Raw genomic sequence first — 23,723 nt, 5'->3', positions numbered from 1 at the left:
ATGAGTGGTGCGTACAGTGGATGCCAGGCAAAAATAAAAGAGAAGCAACCGTCAGCTTTGTTTTTCACTGCGGAGCACACAAGGCTAATTTAATAATGCAACATGCAGTTGAATCTTGTGAATGTGTTCGAGATTCTATCCAGTGGGTACATGAACTTGGTGTCTTGATTCAGAGCTCAGGTAAATACAAGACAATTTTTGAAAATATTGTATTGTCAGACAGCCACAATGGTACAGTTAAATACATCGGCCCAATGTGTCCAACACGCTGCTTGTGCCGCCTATCCGCAATTACATGTGCTAATGATCACTACAGTGACATTGTTGATTCTTTGTCTGAATTAGGAAATGAAAAATCAGATGTAGCAGTAAAAGCACGAGAGCTGCTGGACAGATTTGATAAAGAAAAGACAGTTTTTTGGATTTTTGATGGCTCAGCATCCATTAGCTGCATTAGAGGAACTAAACCGTGCATTCCAAGCAAAATCAGCGACAGTATCTGGCATGATTGAAGCATCTGCAATGACAGTTGAGCAATTGCGGGTATTGCGAACAGAGGAAAATTACAACAAGATATTTGATGAAGCTGAGAAAAAGGTAACTTCCCTAGATCTTGTGCCTATTGAACTACCACGCATTCGCAGACCCCCCCAGAAGGATCACAGGCGATGGATCAGCACACCATTCTGCAATAGCTAGAGATTACTACAGAAGCCAATATTTCGAATTTGTGGACACAGTCATAGAACATCTGACCACTAGATTCAATGCAGACAACAATGACTTGAGGCAGTATCTGGCACTTGAGAACATGATCACATCTGGCAAGATTGACAACTCGGTTATAAACTTCTATCCAGAAATCTCTGCATAACGACTCGAGTTTCAGTTGCCCATGTTTAAAGGAACAACAGAAGCAGTATTTCTGAAAGGTGCGAAGAATGCTTACTGTAAAATGCATGAAACAAGTCAGCAGATGTTTAGTGAAGTGTTTCTTCTCATGAAAATTTTGCTTGTGTGTCCAGTATACAGCTGCGAATGTGAACGCAGCATTTTTGCATTAAGACGGTTGAAGACGTGGTTAAGGTCAACTATGTTTCAGTGCCGCCTCAACCATGTGGCAGTTTGTCACACTCACAAAGATGAGGTCGACAAGAAAAAGCTTATGAAAGAATTCATAAACAGATCATCACAAAGGAGGTCTACGTTTGGGAACATGTAGACTAGATGACTAAATGAATCTTACTTCAATGAAAAGTATGGATAATTATGTGCTACATTGTATTGATGTGTAATTTTCAAGAATTCACAAAGACATTTTAATTATTTATCAAACAACATAAACAGTTTTTCAATAGATATAAACTTATCAAGGGTAATTACTAATTTCATTAATATTTGAAATCGTAATTCATGCAATGAAAGTTATTAGTAACCTTACCAAGTATAATGGCCATCTTTTATACTGTGCAGTGTGCAGGAATAAACTCATGTGGCAGTTAATTTGTGACACATTTGTCTTTATTCTATTAACATTTTGAAAACTGTTCACAACACCTCACTTATACAAACCTACATGGAAACCTTGAAGTATCGTAGCAACAAGATTACTCTGTGATTGCATGTTTACAGCTTTCAGGTTCACGTAATCAGATATTACCAATTTGCAAATTGAACAGTCCTCATAAGTGGTTGCAAAAATCACCCCCCTATCGGGTTAAAAAATCTACGCCCCTGTATAGTCCAGATACTGGTACAGATATGTAGATGACACGGTTGCGGGATTCAAATCTACAGAACACATACTTAATTTTTTCAATCACATTAACTCTATACATCCTAACATTAACTTCACATGTGAGCAGGAAGAAAGCAATCAAATATCATTTCTTAACCTCAAAATTACAAGAACCGACACACAATTCAAAACAGAAATCCACCGAAAAATCACCCATACTGGACTATACATTCCTTGGGACTCAGCACATGAAACAAAACAAAAACTCAACATACTAAGAAACCAAATAAACGCAGCCATAAAACTATGCTCACCAGATAAAATTAACGACGAATTAGACAAAATAAAACAATACTTCATCAACATCAATAAGTTTCCTCCACAAACCGTAGAAAACATTATACGCACACACCTAGACAGAAAGCAAAATCAACCAACTAAAGTAAATATATCTCACGAATCAAAAAATCATGAAACCATATACTGCTGTATACCATATATTCCTGACATCAGCAAACAAATAACCAACATTTGGCAAAAACTAGTAACAAAATATGACATTCCAGTTAATACCAAATTTATTCAAAAACCAGGCACAAAACTGAGGTCTATATTATGTAAAAACTACACTGACAAACACCACACAAACATTATTTACAAAATACAATGTGATAACTGCCACGACTTCTATATTGGAGAAACAAGTAGAAAAATGGAAACCAGATTCAAAGAACATAAAAAGTCACCTTCACACGTTTTCGAACACTGCAAGTCAAACAAACACAACATAACCCTAGAAAACACTCAAATACTAAATAAAGAAACAAACATAAACAAACGCAAAATTAAAGAAGCCTTACTTATACAACAACTTAAACTCAAAATAAACCAATATAAAGGAACGCCTTTATACCTATATTAATATAATAAAATAAATAAAATTATATATTCAAACATCTAATACCGCCCTCTACATTCCGACACTCAGTTACACAACCCCTTTTAAACATCGGATCAGTTTCCGGTCAGTTACCTCTTTCTTTGTGAACCTGACGATGATCAAAGAAGGTCGAAACGTTGTTCGCTCTTCTATGTAAAATATTTCCTCAACCCAAACGAGCCGTTTTTGCATATAAATTTCTCAACAAGTGGGTTTCTCGACATCACTGATTAGAATCGATTACTGTCTGCCCACTACGATTTTAGTAATGGGGTTTCATGGGGGCGTAAGAGGTGATGGTGCTATGAAAGCTTGTAAGTGTAGTAAGTGTTGGTAAAGTAAAAACGCATAGTTGAATTACGTAGCTTAGAGCCCAGTGCATAAAATTTAGCATGAAAGTAAAAATATCGATTCGATTTTAATCCTAAATTGCTTCTGAATTAAGCTTTTTTTGTTGTACCACAAACGTTTTTATTAAAACCAAATCTATTTCACTGCAGAGACTTTAAATTGAAAAATCTATGTAAAACAATTGTACTGTTTGTTGCATGTCCAAGTAACTACTTCGTAGGGTATGCATGGATCTTCATGAAAACCAAAATCGGTACAGAAGTTCTATGGGTCTACCGGAAGATACATACAAATTTTCAGTTTTGTATTTTGCGGTGTTTTTTTACTTCTACTTCACCTACTATCGATGAATTATCACCAGTTTTGGCATGAAGTTTTGTTGAGTTCATGTGGAGATACACACAAACTTTCGGTTTCACATATTATGTTTTGCAGTACTTATGGGCGTTTTTGAGTCGTTACAATTATGTATAAAGGAAGAAACTTTTTATATCATAACCTTTAATTAATCATTAATCTTAATTACTTCCACTCAGGAGAAGGGTACTTCAGCAACTCAAAAGATTTGTTTGCTTGTTTTGGAATTTCGCACAAAGCTACTCGAGGGCTATCTGTGCTAGCCGTCCCTAATTTTGCAGTGTAAGACTAGAGGGAAGGCAGCTAGTCATCACCACCCACCGCCAACTCTTGGGCTACTCTTTTACCAACGAATAGTGGGATTGACCGTCACATTATACGCCCCCACGGCTGGAAGGGCGAGCATGTTTAGCGCGATGAGGGCGCGCACCCGCGACCCTCAGACTACGAGTCGCACATCTTACGCGCTTGGCCATGCCGGGCCAACTCAAAAGATACTTTACAGTTTTGTTGACTTACATTTCATTTTATATTTCCAGTGTATAGACTAGTAACACTTTTAGGTTATCTTATTGTTCTTGGTCGCTTTTCTGCCTTATTGATTGCCTTAACTGCACTTTTCTGTCTTTTAATTAGTCCAGTTTGATTTCGCAAAATTTATTTACTTCAATTAGCTCTGAAATGTGAAATTATGGTATACTAAGGGGTTCTGTGGTCGTATTTGTTTCATCTGTGTGCTATTTATACAGCTATTAGATTACATACCTTTTTTTCTTGTTGTTGATAAAATTAGTTCACCATTTTCCATATTTCAGTGTAATTGTGCTACCTTTACGGTCTTATTCAGATAGGCATACACATTGTGTTCGACTCGCGAAGTACAGAAGTTACAGCTTGTATTTATACTACAATGGGCACTACTACTGTACTGTAACCGTAACGTAAGTTGTTTTGTGAAGTTTTTCGCGTCCTTATGTTGGCCTTTTTGTTTTTACTATTTTCAACTCGAAAACACATCAATAACCCCGTGCATCACGTTTTTATGACGTGGTATAACCTATAATTACACTAACTAGATCGTGTTCAGTAATTGTGCGAATTAGTAAGAAAAAATTGTCTAAGCTCTACAAATATACAATCCTGCCTTTTTATGAGGGTTCTTGCAAATTTTTCGTGGTTTGTACAATATCACAAGGCCATTTTTCCTGCATACAAGAGAGGTAGAATGTTTTCGATTTTGTGATGTTTACAGTAATCTTAGAAAGCACGTAAGACGATATTCTATGCTAAGTTAACTGTATGCATTGTAGAAAATACGTGATTTATGCAATTTGAGTTGCATGTTCAAAAGTAGAAATATGAAATTATTTTGTTTGAGTTTATTCTGCTTATTTTGTATTCTTGCCTTGCAAATCGCTGTCAGTTACCCAGTCTACAGTTGTAACTGATGTTTCACAGTCAAACCGCTTAAAATCTTAATATTAATACTCAACTAATATTAATAGTAACATAAATTGATTCGGGCATAGATCCCGTCACTTATACATTTTTTACTTTTATTGAAACGTTGTCTTAAGCAGTTAAAACTATGTATTAATGTGACCAACTTTTTTTTAAATATTAATTTTTCTTCTAATCTTAAAATTAAACAAAATAATTGTTAGAATCCATTACTTGACTACTATACTTTTATCCAGATAATTATTATTTTATCAAACATGGTAACATTTTGATGTTTGTATTCTGTTATGTAGATGTGATTTCTGTTTTCTTTAATATAAACTTATTTGCTTCTGTTAATACTGAAGAAATGTGTTTTAGGTAATTGTTTTTAGGTGTATCAAAACTATCACTTTAAGCATAACTGATCTGTAAATTATTTTGCTAATCAAAACTTTACAACCACACTAACAAATATCAATATAAAGTGTGTTTATTTTCTACACCAGTGTTTCTTAACCTTTATTGGGTTACAGACCTCTTTGAAAATCTAATTTTAAAGTTATACACCCCTTCCCCAGAAAAACAAAACACATAAACCCACATTTTCACAAAATAGTAGAGTAAAAATCAGTTGTTTTTTTTCCTTAGTTCGCTGCATGCTGAAGTCCTTCCATAGACTGTCTTATTCTAGAAAGTGTGATCTTTTGTTTTTTGGGTTATTTTTTGTTATTAAAATGAACACTTGTGAATTTATTTTTTAGTTTATACACAATGTATATGGACTATGGACTGAATGTGTAATGAGCAATTTTATTTTTCATGCTTTACAATTCTTGCAGCACTTAATTCTGCCTGAATTTAAAAGTGAACATTTCTTTCTTTTTAAGGGATTGACAAATTATTCTGTTACAGTTGGTCATCATCCATGTAATATCTCAATCCTAGAAAAAAGGTTGATGCTTCACAAATTAATTATAGTTATTTAAATTTAGGAAACTTGGTGATTGCTGTAGTGTGCAAGATTTTTGTTTGTGTTTTTAATGCAGAATGTTCATCATTGATGACAGTTACTTAAAAAATATATCATCTGTTTAACACTGAAGGATACAGATATGTTTTGTTATGCTTTCTTTCAAGTTTTCAGTTTGGTAATTTAGTTTAACCTCTTATTACTCTTTAAAATGGTCTTTGTCATTAAAGACTTGTTCTTGATTACAGCTTAGCTTACCACTCATTTTTATCTTTTTATTGTTGTTTCTTCCATTATTTTAAATATTTGCAGCATTATAGTATGTTACTTACCTTGTACTTTATTCTGTGATAGTTATTGCAGTCACTTCAAGGAACCACTAATATTATGAGACTACCAGTTTACATATAGTTAATAACCTTTGGTAGAAACAGTACAATTTACAAGTAATATAGGATATAGAACACAGAAATGTCATAAAAGTTTCTTTTGAAATAAGTCTGTCAATGAACTTAATTTTTTTTTTAAATAAGCAGTTGGAAAATAATTGTTCATTCACAACCAGAGGACACTCTTTTCTTCTTTTTTTTTGTATCTGGAATAGGACAGAATGACTTGCTGATAAAGGTAGCTATATAGGCTCATAAGAAAATAAATTGATGTACCATGTATGTTTAGATGATATGTTTGCTTAAAAGATGTCTAAAGTAAGGGATATTTGGTCACAACATTATATTCTAACTTCATTCTTTAGAGATATTAAAATTTGTAATCCTGATTGATGAAATTGATGGGGATATTTTGTAGCAACCCTTGTAGAATAATTTAGTTGAACTGTAGAACAGTATGACAGTAATATGTTAATATGAAGAGTGAAAAACTGTCTACACGTATACACATCCTTTTCCATTCAAAGTATTGGTCTTGGTTCTGTAACATTACTTATTAACCCCCATAGGAAATTAATATACTTGGTATGTTAATAAAAATTGTTTCTGAAATGCTCAATTTCCATTAACTATAATGATTATAAATTTTCTTAAATTTTTACTTTACTTGGAAAACATTGTGGTACCTTTATTTTATTTTATTCACAAGTGCCTAAAGTGTTCCTTATTATGACAAATAATACTATGTGTCAAAAACTGTAATAGTAATCCAGTCTAGCCATCTGGATTTTTATATATGTGTGTATGTGTTTGTGAAGTGTAATGGTTTAGATGAATAAAGTTACACTTCACCAAACCATATCTGAGCCCAGTAAATAACTATGAGCATAGATAAATGTTTTAAGAATGTAATCTTTATATGATATTAGTTTCTATCAACCAAAACATTGCTTTTTGAAAAGCATGCAAATCCTGAAAAGTCATTAAATTTTGAAATAAAAAAAAAAATCCAGACCTTGGTCTCTAAATTTGCTCAAGAAACATTGCTAGCTACAACTGAAATAATGGCAAACCAAACACATCTGGAGAAACTGGTTAGTTATTGCTGGAGCTGATAGAATGTCAAGGTAGATATTTAAAAGTTTTTATAACACTTCTACTTGAGCTTTTAAAGTATTGAAGAATCAGATGCAGATTGGAAGATATAAACATGTTTTAGTGGTAAGTTATACCTACTGGTAGTGGGTACCTGAAACTTTAGAAATGAAAAATTAAAAAGAAAGCTTTATAATCTTTAGCAACATTATTCAAGCCCACAGGAATGAAATAACACATGAAAGACTATCTGGAGTAATGCTTTATCTCTTAAAAACTTTAAAAGAAAAAATTATTCAATGAGGTGTGCAAGAAAATGTAGTAATAAATTAGCAGCAGTCATTTTAATCAACTTTCATCTGGTGACTTAGATATTTTAAAATGATTGAAATACTCTGTTGGATAAAAACCAAAAACTGTGTGCTATGTACTTTTAAAGAAATGTATTAATAAATTAGAAATAGTAATTTCAAATGAACTTCCAACAGTAATTTCAGTTCCTCAAAATGATACTGTGGGATTGGAGAGTGAGAATATCTAGAAATAATTGGAACTAGGATTATTCTTATGAACATATATCAAATTTCAGCAGCTAGAACCTATAATAAATGTAGTTTATTACATTTATATAAATTTTCTCTTGTCTCCAGAGGAGTTAGTTGTCTTTGAAGATAACCATACATGAAAATTAGTAGAAGAAAAGTGATCCCTACAATGTACAGAAGTTTAATAAAGTGGGAGATGAAGTTTTAAAAATATGACTTGACAAATGAAAGTATGTGAGAAGGAAATTAATTTCTTTTGTGTTATAGAACTATAACTAATTAAGAAAAATATAATAAAACAAGTTGGCAAGATCTTTAAACCTTCTCAGTACATATGTTAAACAATGTTTTTTGTGCTGGAGTTTGTTATTAAAATTTAGTTTGTGATTATTGAGTTTATGTACTGCCCAAGTCATTGTATTATAAAACAAGTTTGGGAATTTTGTAAATTAGTTGTTCTTCACTCCACACCTAAAAGATAAATTACTAAAGTACTGTTACCATAAGGTAACACAAAATTTACTGCATCCACCAAGTATGAAAACAATCAATTCCAAAGGCCATTCCATAAAATTGTCTAAGTTGAAGGTGACTCTAACCATGGTAGAGCTTGTATTTGTTTCCTGTTGTCTTGCCATTCTCACTGCTAAATAAAATTATGCACTGATGCTATAGTTCTTTTAATAATCTTGAAAACTTCACTAATTTTTTCAAGAGAAAATAAAATCAGAGACCCTACTCTGTCTACTTATGGCCACCCTTGTATCTCGGGTATCATACTAGTAATAATTCTTTGCACCTTTTTCAGCAATGTGATGTCTTTCTTAAGAAAAAGAAACAAAGCTAAATACAGTACTCTGAATGAGGCCCAATGAATGACCTATATTACAAAATAGTCTCTTTAGATGTGCACGATATTTCTGTAAGTACAACTCAGAATTGAGAATTAAGAGATTTATCAACTTAAACACCTAGACTCATTTCTTCCACAACACCTTTAGGGTTATTCCCATCACAATTGTATTTTTGATTTAGATAATGATAACTCACATACACCTTCTTCATTTGTTATAATTAAATGCCATTTATGTCATTTGACAATTCCTCAAATGAAACTGATCCATTTGTAAAGCAACAACATCCTACCAGCCAGTAAGTTTTAGGAGGACAGTGTATTTAAAAAAAAGTAAGCTAGATTTAATGAATAGTGAATTGTATGCAATATGATGATAAAATTTCTCATTCTTTCCTAAATACATAGTTATACTTTTAAAACTTTGTTATTTCAACTATTATTAATTCTACAAATAGCCTAATTGTGAACTAAATGTAATTGTAACCTATATTACCTTGTGAAATTATTCAAAGATACTTTACAGTTGACTTGGCCCACCACTATTAATCATTAAAATAACTGGGGAGGGGGAGGCAACAGCAGTGTAAAAGAACTGACAAGTAATCTCACAATTTATACTTATTCAAAGCCTTGTTTTCTAACATTTTAAACTAAAATAATTAACACTTTTGCCATTATCTATTACCATTTTATTATCTATTTGTTTTAGTGGTGTCTTTTTTTGCCAACATAAATTATTCAATGTATATTTCTGTTAGAAATCTTGAAGCAATATGTGGAATTAGTTTTTTTATGTACAGGCTGGGTTTTAGTTTCATGTGTCAGTTTCTTTAATTAATATATTTTTTGTATTTTATGTCTTCAGAATATTGTGATTGAAATGAATTAATAACACTGCTATTATGGAACAGCAGAATTTATTACAAGAGTTACAGGAACTCTCATCTTGTAAATACTTGGCAGCAAACATAAAATCTACAGAGAATGAAAGTTATTTGCTAGAGAAGAGGAATAGTCACAACTGGTTTCCCATGAAAGAAGAGAGAGATCTAGGCTATTGGAGTGATATAAAACCTGACTTGCATGTGTTTGTAGCAGAAGTGATACCAAGATTGTTTATAGGTTAGAGATTACATTGTATGTACCTTGCTTAATTTGACAGTTTTACTATATAAAGTTACATGTGCACATTTTTCTTAAATTGGCTACAGTTGTATCATTTTACCACTGATTAAACTTCAAACATAAATTGCCATGTTTTTATAAGTACTTCATTACTATGTGAATCTTTTAGTTCATAGTCATTTAATGTGAACTAAAACTTTTGTATTTGAAACATAAATCATTTTTGCTTTATTACACTGTAGTGTGAGATGCACATTGCATATATTTCTAAATTTTTTCTAATACTTTCAAAAATAAATATTCTATTTTAATTCACTCCCTGGTTCTTGCAGTCATGTTTTATGGCAGGCACATAATTTCATTGTGCACATAACAGGTTGATACTAAGATTATCCATTTCTCTACTTGCCTTTATGGAATGCTAAAATAATTACCACCATTCTTTTCATTAGTATATCAACAACAAAAATTGGAAAGTGTGCTATCTTATGTCATAATGTTAAGTTTTGTAAGCAGACTCCAAATTGAAAAAAAACCAAAAAACATCACTTGAAGGAGGCACATTTATGTTTTTGAACTGTTATATGTGTAATATGCGAGCATTTTATTAAGAATTTGTGTATTTTAACTCTTTGATATGCATACTTGTAATTTAAGCACTTAAAATATTTATATAACTTTCTTGTCTCACTGAGGCTACTCTGTATAATCCAGTGTTTATTCATGCCCAAAACATAGTAGTAGGTGCTATCTGCCAATATCTGGCTGAAAATGATTAAAAGTAGTGAAACAGAATGACTAAGTGTTAAAATCCTTTAATGTAGATATTGAATAAAAGTAGTTAATGGGTAACTAGTCCTGTGGTCAAGCATTTTAAAGAGGCTAAAACAACTGTGGATGGTAAACCTTGCTATCCTTTTTTTGAAACCCATGTCAATAAGTTACATGCTGATATTACTGTGAAGAACTGGTGTGAAAAGGGTTTAGTTAAAAATGTGAACTGAACTTTTTGTGGGAGGGTGCCAAAACAAAAGGCTTTTTTCAGGTCCAAAGATTTCTGTGGGCAGCATTGGATAGACCCATGCTAACAGAAGTAAGTAGCAAGGATAGTAAGCTAAAACAGGGCTTATTTGTATTCCAGTTTCTTCAAGAGACAATATAAAAATCCATTTATTTTTAGTGTGCAGAAGAAAAAAAAAGTACCCTCTTCCCTCAGATATGAGGTTTTATATTGTTTATACTTTATAGCATATTTTTAGTCATATATATGTATAAGGTTATCATTTTTAATTAGTTTGGCTAACAAATCATATTTCATTTATGTATTTTTAAAATGTGCAATTAGTAATGTAATAATTATTTTATCACTGTACAGGATCTCAGGATGTTGCTCAAGACCTAAATCTTCTGCACCAGATGAATGTAACACATATTTTAAATATAGCTACAGGAGTTCCAAACATGTTTGAGGAAGAATTTATCTATAAACGAATCAGCATTTTAGACCTTCCAGAAGCTAACATTCGGATATTTTTTGAAGGATGTTTTCAGTTCATTGATGATGGTTTGCAAGAGGGTGGGGTGCTGGTTCACTGTAATGCTGGCGTGTCTCGTTCAGCTACAATTATTATTGGTTATTTGATGAACAGAGAAAAATTGTGTCTTGATGAGGCTCTTGATAAAGTAAAAAGTGTAAGGCCTTTCATTAAGCCTAATGTTGGATTTATGGAACAGTTAAAACAATATGAAAAGGAATTGTCTAAAAATGATAATGATTAATTTGTAAGAGATAAAATCCATTCATTTGTGCTGAAATTCAGGGTTTCTATTATATGAAAGGTTAGTTTATAATTATTGTATATAATTTCATGAAAATTGCACACACACACACACACACACACACACCTATAATAAACAATTTAATATTTTAAATATATTGCCTGTAATGATAATCCATTATCAAAAGAAGAAAGAGTATTTTTATTATTTTAGTCTAGTATAAAAGTTCATTATACAATGTGTGGTTTATGTAGTCAGTGTAAATCTTAACAGAAGGTATCTTGCTGATGATTGTTTTCAACAAGAAGTCAGTTTTTCGTAGCAGGAAAATAAGCCTAGATTGATCTTTTAAATAGTTTTGTAGTATTTTACTAAATATTTGTATTCTAACTATATTTTTGTGTGTATATACACACATTTTATAATATATTATATTTCTGTAATAGTACCTTGAATGTCATACTTTTATAACATCTTTGTTGTGTGAATATATTGCAGTAATTAGCAAAAATCAAATCTCGTAAGAACAGTCTCTAACAAATGTGTTTATTGTTAGTTAGTTTATACCCTGTGTTTTATCTGCTGTCTTCAGGGAGCTCTGCAAAAGATTGTTTGAATTGAATCAGCAAAGTGTGAATGGTTTCAAGAAGGGTATCCAGGATGTGTTACTTTTCTGCTACATTAACAGGAAGTCATCAGTTAGTTGTTTACAGAAGTTTTTTTTTTTATTTCATAGGTCTTCATTATTTAATTTTTGTCAGTTTTTCACGTGATGGGCTACTGTAGATTAATCAATATTAGTCTTGTTTAGCACAGATAGCCCTCGTGTAGCTTTGTGCAAAATTCAGAAAACAGTTTTGTTTGTTTATGCTTCGTAATTGTAACTTTTTTTTTTCTTTTTTGGGTGTTTGGCTGTTTTGACATAAATACTAACTGCAATTACACTGTACTGAGGTTTCTTAAGACTTGCTTATGCTGTTTTATATCTTTTGCATGATTTCAGAGAGACTTTTAAACTAATATGGCTTTGTTTGTTACTATTTTTATTCCTGCTTCATCCTTAGTTTTTTCTTATTTACTGATTTAACAAATGTTCAGATTATATTCAAACAGTGAATAGAAAAGAAACATTCACAATATTCCTTATGCTTACAGAATCCAATAATTAGAAGAAACCAAAAAGTCTGAAATCTAGAAGCATAACAGATACATGAAACTAATGTACATCTGTCTGTAATATCCCATCATGCTGAAGAAGGTTGTCTAATAAAACTGAATAATGCTAAAGTATGAATCATGCATTAGAAAGACAAAAGCCCTCTGCATTAAAACAAGTAAATACATTCAAACAACCGAGCATAGAAGTCAGTTAAGCCTGGGTGTGTTAATTGAATACATTAAATAGCTAGTTGATTATGTTCCTATAAGGTAAGAGCCAATTGAACAAGTGAAAAGCACACCTGGCTTTCTAACAAAAGTACTCATGGCTGTATTCCAACTTTCCACACTATATATCCCTTCTCAGGACTCTCTTAAAGAAAGCAGTAGAGTAGCAGCCAAATGTAGGATATAAGCAGACTGATAATGTCTAGTGAGAATTTTTAATTAACTAATTATACCTAGGTGGTTCTATAGGATACATATCATGGTAATGGTTGCCATAGTGTTACTGTACTTATGCAAGTTTTTATATCAATCCTTTAACTGTATATTGAGAATCAAAATCTGTAATATATGTAGGTTAGACTGGGGTGAATTAAAGTTTTTGTGCAAGATGTTATTTATAACATAGTTTTTGTTTGTAATATGATGGCACTTGATGCAAATGAACTGTTTTGTAATCAGTGCAAGAGAAGGGGAAATGTGGATTACTTGACCAGTGTAAAAACTTTCTAAAGATTTAGATGAAAACAATGGTTTAATTGGAATTAACAAAAACCTTTTGATATGCATTTTTTTTACAAAACCATTATTTGGGATAGTACTTAATTTCAAAATGTTCTTATTTTAATTGGCACATCAAAATAATTGTTAGGTTGATCAAAAATCACATCCTCTTTTATAAAGATGGAATGAGCTTTAAGTGAATGTTGAAGTGTATAATAATTATATAATGTTCTGACATGATTTTATTTAGGTTGTGTTCTTATTTGTATTAAAACTTTTAATAATGTATTAACTGAAGAATATTTTATTAGTAGAAAAATGTAATCACTGCCATGTAGTAGTGAATATGCCATGCCTGATGTTATTTGGGAACAACTACAAAGTTTAATGTTTATGTACTGAACTTGGTTGTAGTGTTTATTAAAGATGTTCTACCTTGTTTAATGATTACTTTAACAAAATTATATCACTGGGTGTTTTTTTATTATTTTCTGGTAGTAAACTGTTGGCAGAATATTGATTACATTTAATTTCAAACTTAAGTTTTACTTTTAAAAGATTAATATGCAAAAAATTTAGTTTATTTTGCTATATTTCATCCATCCTTAAAGAAACTACTCTTAATGTAGCATTAAACCAACTCCAAATTAACTGATAAATCTTTGCTAACTAGAAGTGTTTATAAAATCCTTTATTTATAATTAAGGGTAACTATTTATTTTTGTCAATACAATAATGATGCTGTTTGAAGTTAACTTTTGAGGTGAGAGAAAATGTATTCTAGTCTTGAATTAGGTTAGCAACATGCAGTATAATTATTGGTGGCTAGAAGTCACTAGTGTGATCAATATAAATTTGGTTACTGCTATATTAATGATGGTACATATTTTCAAGAAAACTAGATTTATTTAGTAATTATAATCATGGTATTGACTAAAACATCCTGACTGTTTTATAATTTAAAAATTCTAAGTATGTTTTTGTGAAGTTTTGTGAGAAGAAACTTTAATGTTCATAACTTACTGACAAATACTCTGACATACCTTTTTTTTTTTCTACAACGTTCTTTTACATTGGAATACTAAATTGTTCTGTAACTGTATCTTATTGGTTAGTTCATTATCGATCTATAATTTGCCTTAAGTAATGAAATATTTTAGTTTCTTCCTTTTGGGGGGGGGGGAGGGTAGTTTGTAATTTCTTAATTTTTCATTAGTAAAACTACTTATAATAGTACATGTGGAAGTGTACTTACTGAACCTATCTTACCAAAATCACTAACTATATAACATACCAAATCAGGATATCAAATTTTTTGTCTGAGGTTTGCCGGTTTGAGGACATACCAAAAACAAAAGGTGCATTTGAAACAATTAGAAAACAAAAATTCAGTGTTGAATTTACTTAACCATTTATAGCCTAAAATGAGAATAATTCTAGGAAACGTATATTGACAACAGATGTGGATGAACCCCAGTGCATTATAAGCTTATAATCACACCAGCCTTGACAATGTATTTCAGCACTCATTATTTAAGTATCTGCAACAAGTCTGTCACTTATTGTCAAAATTTATCTTGGACACTGATTTATGTTTAATATAATATAAAGCTACTTAATGGTTTATTTTAAAATAGCTTGAAATAGATTTGTGTTCATGTGATTAAACAGAATAATTAGCTACTTCTAAAGATGCTCAGGACTATCTGAGGTAGCTTTTAGAAAAATTCCATTTGTTTTATATTAATTTTATCACATTGCCTATTTTGTAGACATAATTCAAACAGTTTATATTTGTATTTTGTAGTAGAAAATGTTACTTATGCTTAAAGATTTTTATATTGTAAACACATGAATTCTTGACTTAAGTACACTTAGATCAAGACAATAAAATACTAGGGGGTGAAATATCTTATTTAGGTGCTATACAGAATATAGGTGAGTTACAATGAATGTTACAAGTAAAATAACTAAAAATGTAGCATTTTTCTCAAGTTCTATAGTTATGTATAAAACCAACACTGGAGTCATTAATTCTCCTTTAAGTCTTAAAATAATAAGTTCTAACCTTTTACTGTTATTGAATTTGATAATAACCTGAGTTGTTTCTGTGTTAAAATGAATACTCTGTAAAAACTCAAATAACAGACATCTAAAGAAGAATTTTTGGAGTTAACTACAAAAGTTTTCTCTCTAAGGATACAGATCAGATGATATTTATTGTTAACATTTCTCTAAAGGAGGCAATGAAGATGTTATCTATAAATAAATTAAAGGAAATAGGTGGTAGTTGTTTACATTATGATTACTGGACAAGCAAAAGTCAATTTTATGGGAGATCCCTTCTATTAATTATAGTTAGCTACAGGATGGTGATGCATAAGATTCATGGTCTTTCTTGGTGTTGATTTTTTATAACACTGAGGTAACAGCAGAATTTTAAGTACAGTATTTCAGTAGAGTTTGTGGAACTACATGGAATACTACAGAATACTTAAGTTTTAATCATTGTATACATTAAATTTAATATTTACAAACATAGTACAAATATTTATTTTTGTCCTCTGCTATCAAATATTTGTAAGATTTTCATTAAAAAGTTCTCATATTGAACAAATCTGGTAGAAAACTAACTGGAACTCTTCCACTCCACCTATCATGTGAAGCATACTGTTGCCAGTTTTTGGTGGTAAATTTATAATAAAAATTATTTTGCATCAGTGATAGTGAGAATGGTTGAATAATACCAACAGAAACTTAATTTTTCTTAAAATGTGTGTGAATAAACTTTTATTTCTTGACTCAGTTTTATTAACACTTTAGCATCACAGTACTAATATCTTATAAATAAATTTAATTTCAACATGCTAGGAAGGAATGTATAGTTCATATGTTAATATTATTTAGATCAGTGTTTTCTAACCTCTAGCACACATTTAAAATAAAAATAACAGGTAGAGAAAATGATTTTAATGTGAAGGAGGGGACATAATTCAAAGTTTGGAAAAACTGGTTTAGACAAAAACTAATTTTACTGTAACTTTACATTCTAATTTACTTTTATATACTGAATAAATATATACAACAGTAGCATGACTGTAAATGCCTCTTTTCAAAAGCATGTAATGAAGAGGCCTTTGTTTGGAAAAGATGTTAAAAATACAGTGAACATCAAAATGATTTTTAAATTAAATAAACCCTAGGTTATAGTACTGATATAGGTATGTTACAGTTTTAAACTTCATACATCACCATCAAACTGATAGTAAATGTTCCTATAAAAACAATACACCACCGTTCAGTGCAGTCAGCATTAAGTTTCTTTAAATTGTGCCCAATGTAACAATGTGAAGCTATGATATAGTAATTGCACTTTAATATATTTCACACATTAATTGAAAAGAAAGATGTCCAAGATAAATACTTTACACACTTAGATTTTTATCTTAAACCTTGGAACACATTTTGAACACTTTCTTGAATTTAAGTTTTTTTACTCAAAATGCAAATTTATAGCAGATTTTACAATTACATTTAAAAACAATTATACCTGAGTAATTTTCTAAAATTAGCTTTAATTTTTCTATGCATGTATGTTGTACTTACTTGTATTGTTTTTTATGTGTTTATTATTTTCTGTCTTGGGGGAAATCTTGAAGTTTGAACATAGCAGATACACCACAGCTGTTGCAGACATTTTGGTGATGTAGAAGCACCAACTAAGAGAACTACTTCAGAGACAGGGACAAAGTTTCTTGCAATAAATACTGTTCGTGATCAGTGAAAGGCAAACTGGTAGCAGTGCTAAAAATGTAGGAACAATGAGAAACACATCACCCATAGACTGAAGACCATCTGAAGAGACAAACAATTCATAAAACGTTTGTTTGCCACATTCGTTGGACTGAATTACATGCATTCCCTTTACAAATCCATACATAATGTGAACTAACTCCAGAGCAAAAATGCAAACTGGATTTTAGCAGGTGTTTTTTTCTCTAAAACAGTGATGAGTGATGGAGATTTTCTAAAAAAGTAATGAATGTCATGCTCATTTGTCAAGAATTATAAATAGTTCTAAGGAACTAAGAATCATTGCAATAATGCAGTAGAGGAAACTTTACGATCTGTTCTCAATATCATTATTTGAGTGGCTATTGAGTGATTTGGCATCATTGGTTCATACTTTTCTGAGGATGAACAGTCATGGTTAACCAGAAATTTTACTTTCCTGGAATATGCAAACAGTCTTGATGAAGAAATGAAAGTATTCACATGAGAACACAAGTTCTAGAAGGATGGAATAACACCCTCAATACAGCTACACAAACAAGTTATCATCTTAAAAAATCTCAAAAATGAGTAATTTCTCTTTATAAGGATGAGGAATGGCCTCCAGATTGAACTAATTTATCACCACCAGACTTGTTTTTGTAAGATTATACAGAAGTGTTGTTAAATCCATGATTTCAGTTATTTATGAGCTTAAGGACAAATATCTGCTGGTAGATTTGAAACATTCCCCAAAGTAATTAACAATATGGCAGTTTAAATGTAGGTTATCAGAAAACGTGGAGCCAACATGAAATGCGATGTAAAAAGGGATTACGGAAGATAAACTCTCACTGTTAGTCTTTATGCACATTCATTACTTCATAATCACTAAGAGTCTACTTTTTCATTAAATTATGTACATTTTTCTGTTGTACCAAAAATATATATATTAACACTACACACTTATTTCCAACCTGTCCTTTTGCAGTTTATTTCCCCCTTCCAATTTCTAGGATATATTACTTTTATAAAATATACTGCAACAATTATTTGGCACAAGGCAAATTTAACCTATTTTTACTGTTTTAAACATTCAGTTCTTGCATCATTCTCAGAGAAAAAATCCTACAGCAGTTACAAAAGTGAACAGAATAAAAATCAAGTGTTCACTTGGCAAGTCCTGTAAGCTACTTCTTCCATCTTAAACTGAAATGTCCTGTAGATTTTACTGAATTATTACAAGAAAATTTAGCTGAAAATATGAATCAAAGATTTCCTAACTTGTTGAATTATTACACATTGTATGGTGATTTATATATCTTCACTTAACTGTTCTACCACAAGTGTTAAAAATGTTTCTTTATTACAACATTAGGGATTGTTTCTGTATGTGTGAAGCACAATTACGAATTATGTGTAGATACTTTTAGTAATAGATTTTGAGAATACAAATACTTTCTAAAAATTGTCTTAGAAATTTATACAAGGCTACATAAGAACCGTCTGTGCTAGCTTTCCCTACTCTTGAACCAACAGATGAGAGGGAAGGCAGCTTGTTAACAGAACTTATCACCAACTTTAGGGCTACTCTAACAGAAAAGAGAAATTTCACTATAAATGTCATAACACTCTTGACCCTGCAATGAAGAGCACAATTTTGTGATAATGGCTTCACAAACTTGTGCAATAAATAAGAAATGCTTGGGTAATTTCAAAATTATTTTATGAATATCAACTAACTTTTGTTTCAGGTGATGTTTCCTGTTTTAAAGTAATCCCCTTAAACAACTGTACCATGTTTACTCTATATTATTTATAGAATGAATTATGTTTGATACATATAGTTAAGTTATATCCTATTAATTAGTTGTCTTATCACAATAATTTCAATGGTAAAGGATCTAAAAATACATATAAGAGGTTTTTGAACAAGAGAAAAACCCTTGATCAAGGAAATCCATATTTTCCCAAGATGGCTGAATAGGTAAAATAAAAAAGCTTTCATGCACTTGTGCAATGTGTAGAGCAGATGTTAATTCATACATGAAAAAGTTGTACATAAATTTAAATTCTATCTAAATTGCAAGTTTCCTACTAAATACTCAACATTCATAATTTCTGCAAAAGAGAATTGTTAGAAAATGATTGATAAATGATATCTAATAAAAACTTTACAAAAATGAATGATGCTAAAGAAATTAACTAATATAAAAGACCAATGAAATAAAATTTACAATACAAATAACTTTCTCACAAACAGTTTCTAAATACACATTTGTAAGAATAAAATATTCTAGTATAATCATAGTTGTTTATACTTGAGAACTATTTTCTAGACAATGATTTCTTTCTTTTTTTCTTAGTAAACAAGTTATTAATCCTTCACAGATATAATGAATATATAGCATTAACAAATATAAAAGCAACTTCTAGCCCTTTTACTTTCTTATTAGACATTATTACCCTTCCTAGAAAGTCCCAAAACTAAAGTAAAAAATAAAATAAACATACCATATGGTAATACCAAAAGTATGACAAACAAATTCTGGAAGCATGTGAATGAAAATCGTACATAACAATTGCACTTAAGCTGTCCTACTGTACAAACTATATTACATAAAGTATTAAAATTGTTTTTATTTTTACATTAACAATGCAATTATTAAACTTTTACAAATTTTTGTATTTAGGTTTCATGGTTAACAGCTAAGAAAAGTCTGCAGAGAAAATTTCACTGGGCTGCATAATGCAACTGTTAAAGTCAGAAATATTCAAACCAGCATGTTAATGTATCAACATATATTAATGTATGTAACATACTTTAAAACTGGTGATTCAAATGCTGGAAGACGGTGATGAATTGGGATAAGAACCACATTAATCTAAGATGTAACCATACGTATAAATAAGTTTTAAGAAAGCATTTGTCTCCTCATCCAGCCCAACTAACAAGTGCTAACATTCAACAAGCTGAAGAAGGCAAAAGACAGATCTGAAATTCTACTTTTACACAACTTTGCTCTACAGTCTAAAATCGAGAAATAAAGAGGAATATGAAAAAAAAAATTGCCTGGTGTTTACATAAATGTTAGGCCTACTGGTTTCCAATGTTTAACCAGCTCTCTCTCTCTCTTTTTTTTTTTTGGAAACAATATATGAAAATGAGTTTCTCCAAAACAAATATCAACACAGTAATATCTATTTAAAAAAAGCAAAAAAAAAAAAAAAATTACCATACCGTTTGTAATAAAACAGGAAGAAAAAGTGATGTTTATCAGTAAAATGTTCATCTACATATCTATTGGTAATGTTCCTCACATTTACATGATTTATACAAAGTGAAACTGGATATGTTTCAATATAAAAATATATATCAGACCAATACTGTTTGTTTATATCTTAATATATACGTAGACTATTACAACACCTCAAAGCTTTATCCCAAACATCTGTACAAATATAAAATTTGAGTGACCAGTCACATAGTTCAGAGACAAATATGTACTATTTCATAGTTCTCTATTTGAAGTCTCGAAGGAATGCTGTACTATTATTTCATCTATCCTATTCATTTCATTATGGTTGATGTTAACTGCCACTCATTTTTTGTTGTCTTACTTTTCTTTGCCTGAAAAGATAAATACATTTTTCTCTCTCAACTTAAAACCTTCCACTACACTACTTTGGATATTGCATTATTCTTAAAATAATCTACTTTGTTAAATAATAGCAGGAGCTGCAAATTAATTATTAATACAGTGCTAAACAAATAGAAAATAATTAGATTTTAAACAAGGTATATGTCCTACTTCAGCCTAATCATAATTTGCAAAAAATTATTCACAACAATCATCAATCATAGAGAATAACAGTATTCCTTAGTTTTTAAAATATTTTAAAAGCCATATGGCTCAAACAAACATATTACCCTATCAAGACCAGTTCTCATTATAAAATAAAACTTCTTAAAATAGTTTTACTTGTGGTAATTTTTTTGTTACTATACATTAAACTATAAAAATATTGAGATGCTAGAATTTTAAAATATCATAAAAGAATACAACATTCTCCACTTTCCTGAGTTAAATTTTATGCCCAGAAAAAATGATCCTCTAACATTACACTTTATGTTTTAAAAGTACTTATGTGTATGACATCTTCTCTAACAAACAAATCACTCAGTTTCAAAACAAACTATGTACATAAATGGTTTTAATTTTTATTATTCACATTTGTCTGGAGAAGTTTCAGGAATTAATTTCATTTTATCATGAGTCTTGGATGGAACCTTTTCTCTCCTACTAAAAGTAGCCATAGTTGGTGTTCCTGAATCTTTCTCACTACTGATAGTAGCTGCTGATGCATCTGTTGGGCTTGGCATGGATTCATTTTGGTCAGATTTGCTGGATTTTGCTGCTTCAGGATCAGATAAAGAGGAGCAAATCCCACTGTCATTAATTCCTGGCCAATGTTCATTTGGTTCAAAGTAAGATGTTGTAGTAGTAATGGAACTCCTACTACCCCAGATAGCCAGGAACATAAACAATGGAATGAAAAAACAAATCATGGTGATACCAAAAACAATCACAACCACTCCCCATATGGTCTGTGTAGTTGTAATTGGACCTGAAAGTTACATTTACACAAATTAATACTGAAAAACCAAAAGATTAAAATATGAACACCCTTGCAAGAAATATGCTTACTGTGCATGGCTGAAACTTAAGTAAACATACATACTCTCAAGTGTCATTATTGGGTAAATTAAGGTACTTACAACAATTTTAATGAAAAATAACCTGCAATGTTTATTCATAAGTGTAAGATTACTTATGGATTATGTATGGTTTGTGCCTCAGAGTTTCTACAGATCAAATACTATGATAGTTTGTGGAAGTATTCTTCATGAGTTTTGCACGAAAGAATAAAAACTTGAGCAACTGATGTTAATAGTTGTCAATGGAACTGAAATAGAAAGTTCTGTTCATATATATGTTAAAGTAAATGTATCTTCAAACCATTTTATGTATGTCAACAAAATTACCAAGGCACACCTAAAGTCTTATTATTAGAATCTGTGAAAGAATCAAGATGATGATGTATACACATAAAACTATGTAAGTAGTGATAAATGTATACAAGTCCCTATTCTACAAAACTTAAGAAGTATAATATGTGCATTAAAAATACTAAACATGAATGATCATTTTTTAACACTTGTATAATTACTGACAGCTTACACAATTAACTGAAGTGACTACTGCTGCTCAGCACTAACTATCACTGAGAAAAAGTTCACCATAAGTGTGAAAAATGTCTTTTTGATGTCTCAGTATAGTTTACTTCACAATTAATTTTAGAAAAACTTCTGAAAAGTCAGGAAGAAAATAAAATTCATGCTAAAATACTTTTTCAAGAAAAATCCACAGGAAAAACACTGAATACAAAACTTTACAAATGGCCTGTGCCATATTAATTCATTTGTACTTTAGCATGGCACGTCAGACAATATAATCTTCAGTAAATACCAAACAAAGCCTAATTTCTTTCCAGTAAAAGTTAATGCAGTGTATAAAAATATTTAAACTTCATAAATATCTAACATATAGAAGTATATCACTGTGCTTTTGCATGAAAACGTTTTTTAATCTCATTGTGAATAATTTAAATCAATTACATGCTGTTTAAAAACAGATCGATCAGAAAAAAACAGCCTAGAGTAAAAATTGTCTCCATCTTTAAGTTTCTTATACCACTTGTTCATATGTATTTGCCAAGTGACTGCTCTACTGGACTTTCTAAAGGAAGTTGCAAATTCCCATTAAATTAATAACCTTTTTCTTTGGCTTGGCCAAGGAAGAGGTGGTACGAAGGTGGCAGCTGCAGGTATGAATGTCTATGGGCTAAGCTGGTTTTTTTACCACCCACACAAATCCTATAGCTACAACCCTAGGTACATAACTGTTGTTTTTCACATACAAATAATACTATCCAGTATATGACAGGATTATATAAACTAGATATTCAAATAATCACAAAATATTTAATTAACTACATAAGTAGTAAAATCATTTTTTCCATAGACAAGTTCTGAGTGCAAAACGTTTTAAATGCTTGAGATTTAATATGCACAATAGGCTAAAATGTTTGCTAGATTTTCTTTTAACACAGTTGGCATATCACTTGTATGATTAAAGTAAGGGCCAGTAATTTTTTTTTATTGCAAAATTTTTTTTAGTTGCCATCAAAATTTTGCACTTGTGCCCAAAGACACAAGTTTATGATTCTGTTGATGTTTAACAGTAAATTAATAGTTTGTGCTTACTATTTAAATACTGGGGAATTCAAAAAGTCCTTAAAAATAAGAAAAATATCATCTACATATCTCGTATAATCCAGTGGTTTGAATAAACATGTAAAGGAGCCACTTTGGCCATACTTGCACCATGAGACAACAAAGAAATTGTCAAACCT

General features: G+C 30.7%; 2 protein-coding genes across 35 annotated transcripts in view; one reads left to right on the top strand and one right to left on the bottom strand.

Annotated features, from left to right (window-relative positions):
• Positions 1–2,728: 2,728 nt before the first annotated feature.
• On the top strand, positions 2,729–20,315 carry LOC143246224 (dual specificity protein phosphatase 19-like). 25 transcript variants are annotated; one of them, XM_076492542.1, is made up of 6 exons: positions 3,030–4,327; positions 6,336–6,426; positions 7,934–8,058; positions 8,637–8,750; positions 9,599–9,806; positions 11,185–20,315. In XM_076492542.1, the coding sequence occupies exons 4-6, from the start codon at positions 8,700–8,702 to the stop codon at positions 11,586–11,588; spliced, it is 663 nt and encodes a 220-aa protein (XP_076348657.1). In that variant the 5' UTR covers positions 3,030–4,327; positions 6,336–6,426; positions 7,934–8,058; positions 8,637–8,699; the 3' UTR covers positions 11,589–20,315. The 25 variants fall into 25 exon arrangements, 24 of the variants coding, with proteins under 24 accessions (XP_076348668.1, XP_076348673.1, XP_076348663.1 ...); XM_076492537.1 differs by having other exon boundaries at positions 9,596–9,806; XM_076492548.1 differs by lacking the exons at positions 6,336–6,426; positions 7,934–8,058 and having other exon boundaries at positions 3,028–4,327; positions 11,185–11,501; positions 19,940–20,315.
• The window catches only part of LOC143246223 (abnormal cell migration protein 13-like), a 30,267-nt gene continuing 21,912 nt past the window's right edge, over positions 15,369–23,723 (bottom strand). For 3 of the 10 annotated variants that reach the window (XM_076492523.1, XM_076492527.1, XM_076492528.1), the window contains exons 5-6: positions 21,480–21,875; positions 19,593–20,877 (exon numbers count right to left, since the gene is read on the bottom strand). In XM_076492523.1, the coding sequence (XP_076348638.1) occupies positions 20,864–20,877; positions 21,480–21,875 (410 nt within the window). In that variant the 3' untranslated portion in view covers positions 19,593–20,863. Of the gene's footprint in view, positions 21,876–23,723 lie in introns of all 10 variants that reach the window. The other 7 variants (XM_076492525.1, XM_076492532.1, XM_076492533.1 and 4 more) reach the window with 6 other exon arrangements.

This window comes from Tachypleus tridentatus, chromosome 3 (assembly GCF_004210375.1).
Source record: "Tachypleus tridentatus isolate NWPU-2018 chromosome 3, ASM421037v1, whole genome shotgun sequence".
Lineage (NCBI taxonomy): Eukaryota > Metazoa > Arthropoda > Merostomata > Xiphosura > Limulidae > Tachypleus > Tachypleus tridentatus.
This window is presented reverse-complemented; position numbering and strand designations above follow the sequence as displayed.

Coding starts and splice junctions, on each gene's coding strand:
- LOC143246224 (XM_076492534.1), top strand. CDS start 4,537: ATGAGGGTTCTTGCAAATTTTTCGTGGTTTGTACAATATCACAAGGCC. Junction 4,607..6,403: donor TTTTCCTGCATACAAGAGAG/GTAGAATGTTTT, acceptor TATCTGGAATAG/GACAGAATGACTTGCTGATA. Junction 9,807..11,184: donor GATACCAAGATTGTTTATAG/GTTAGAGATTAC, acceptor ATCACTGTACAG/GATCTCAGGATGTTGCTCAA.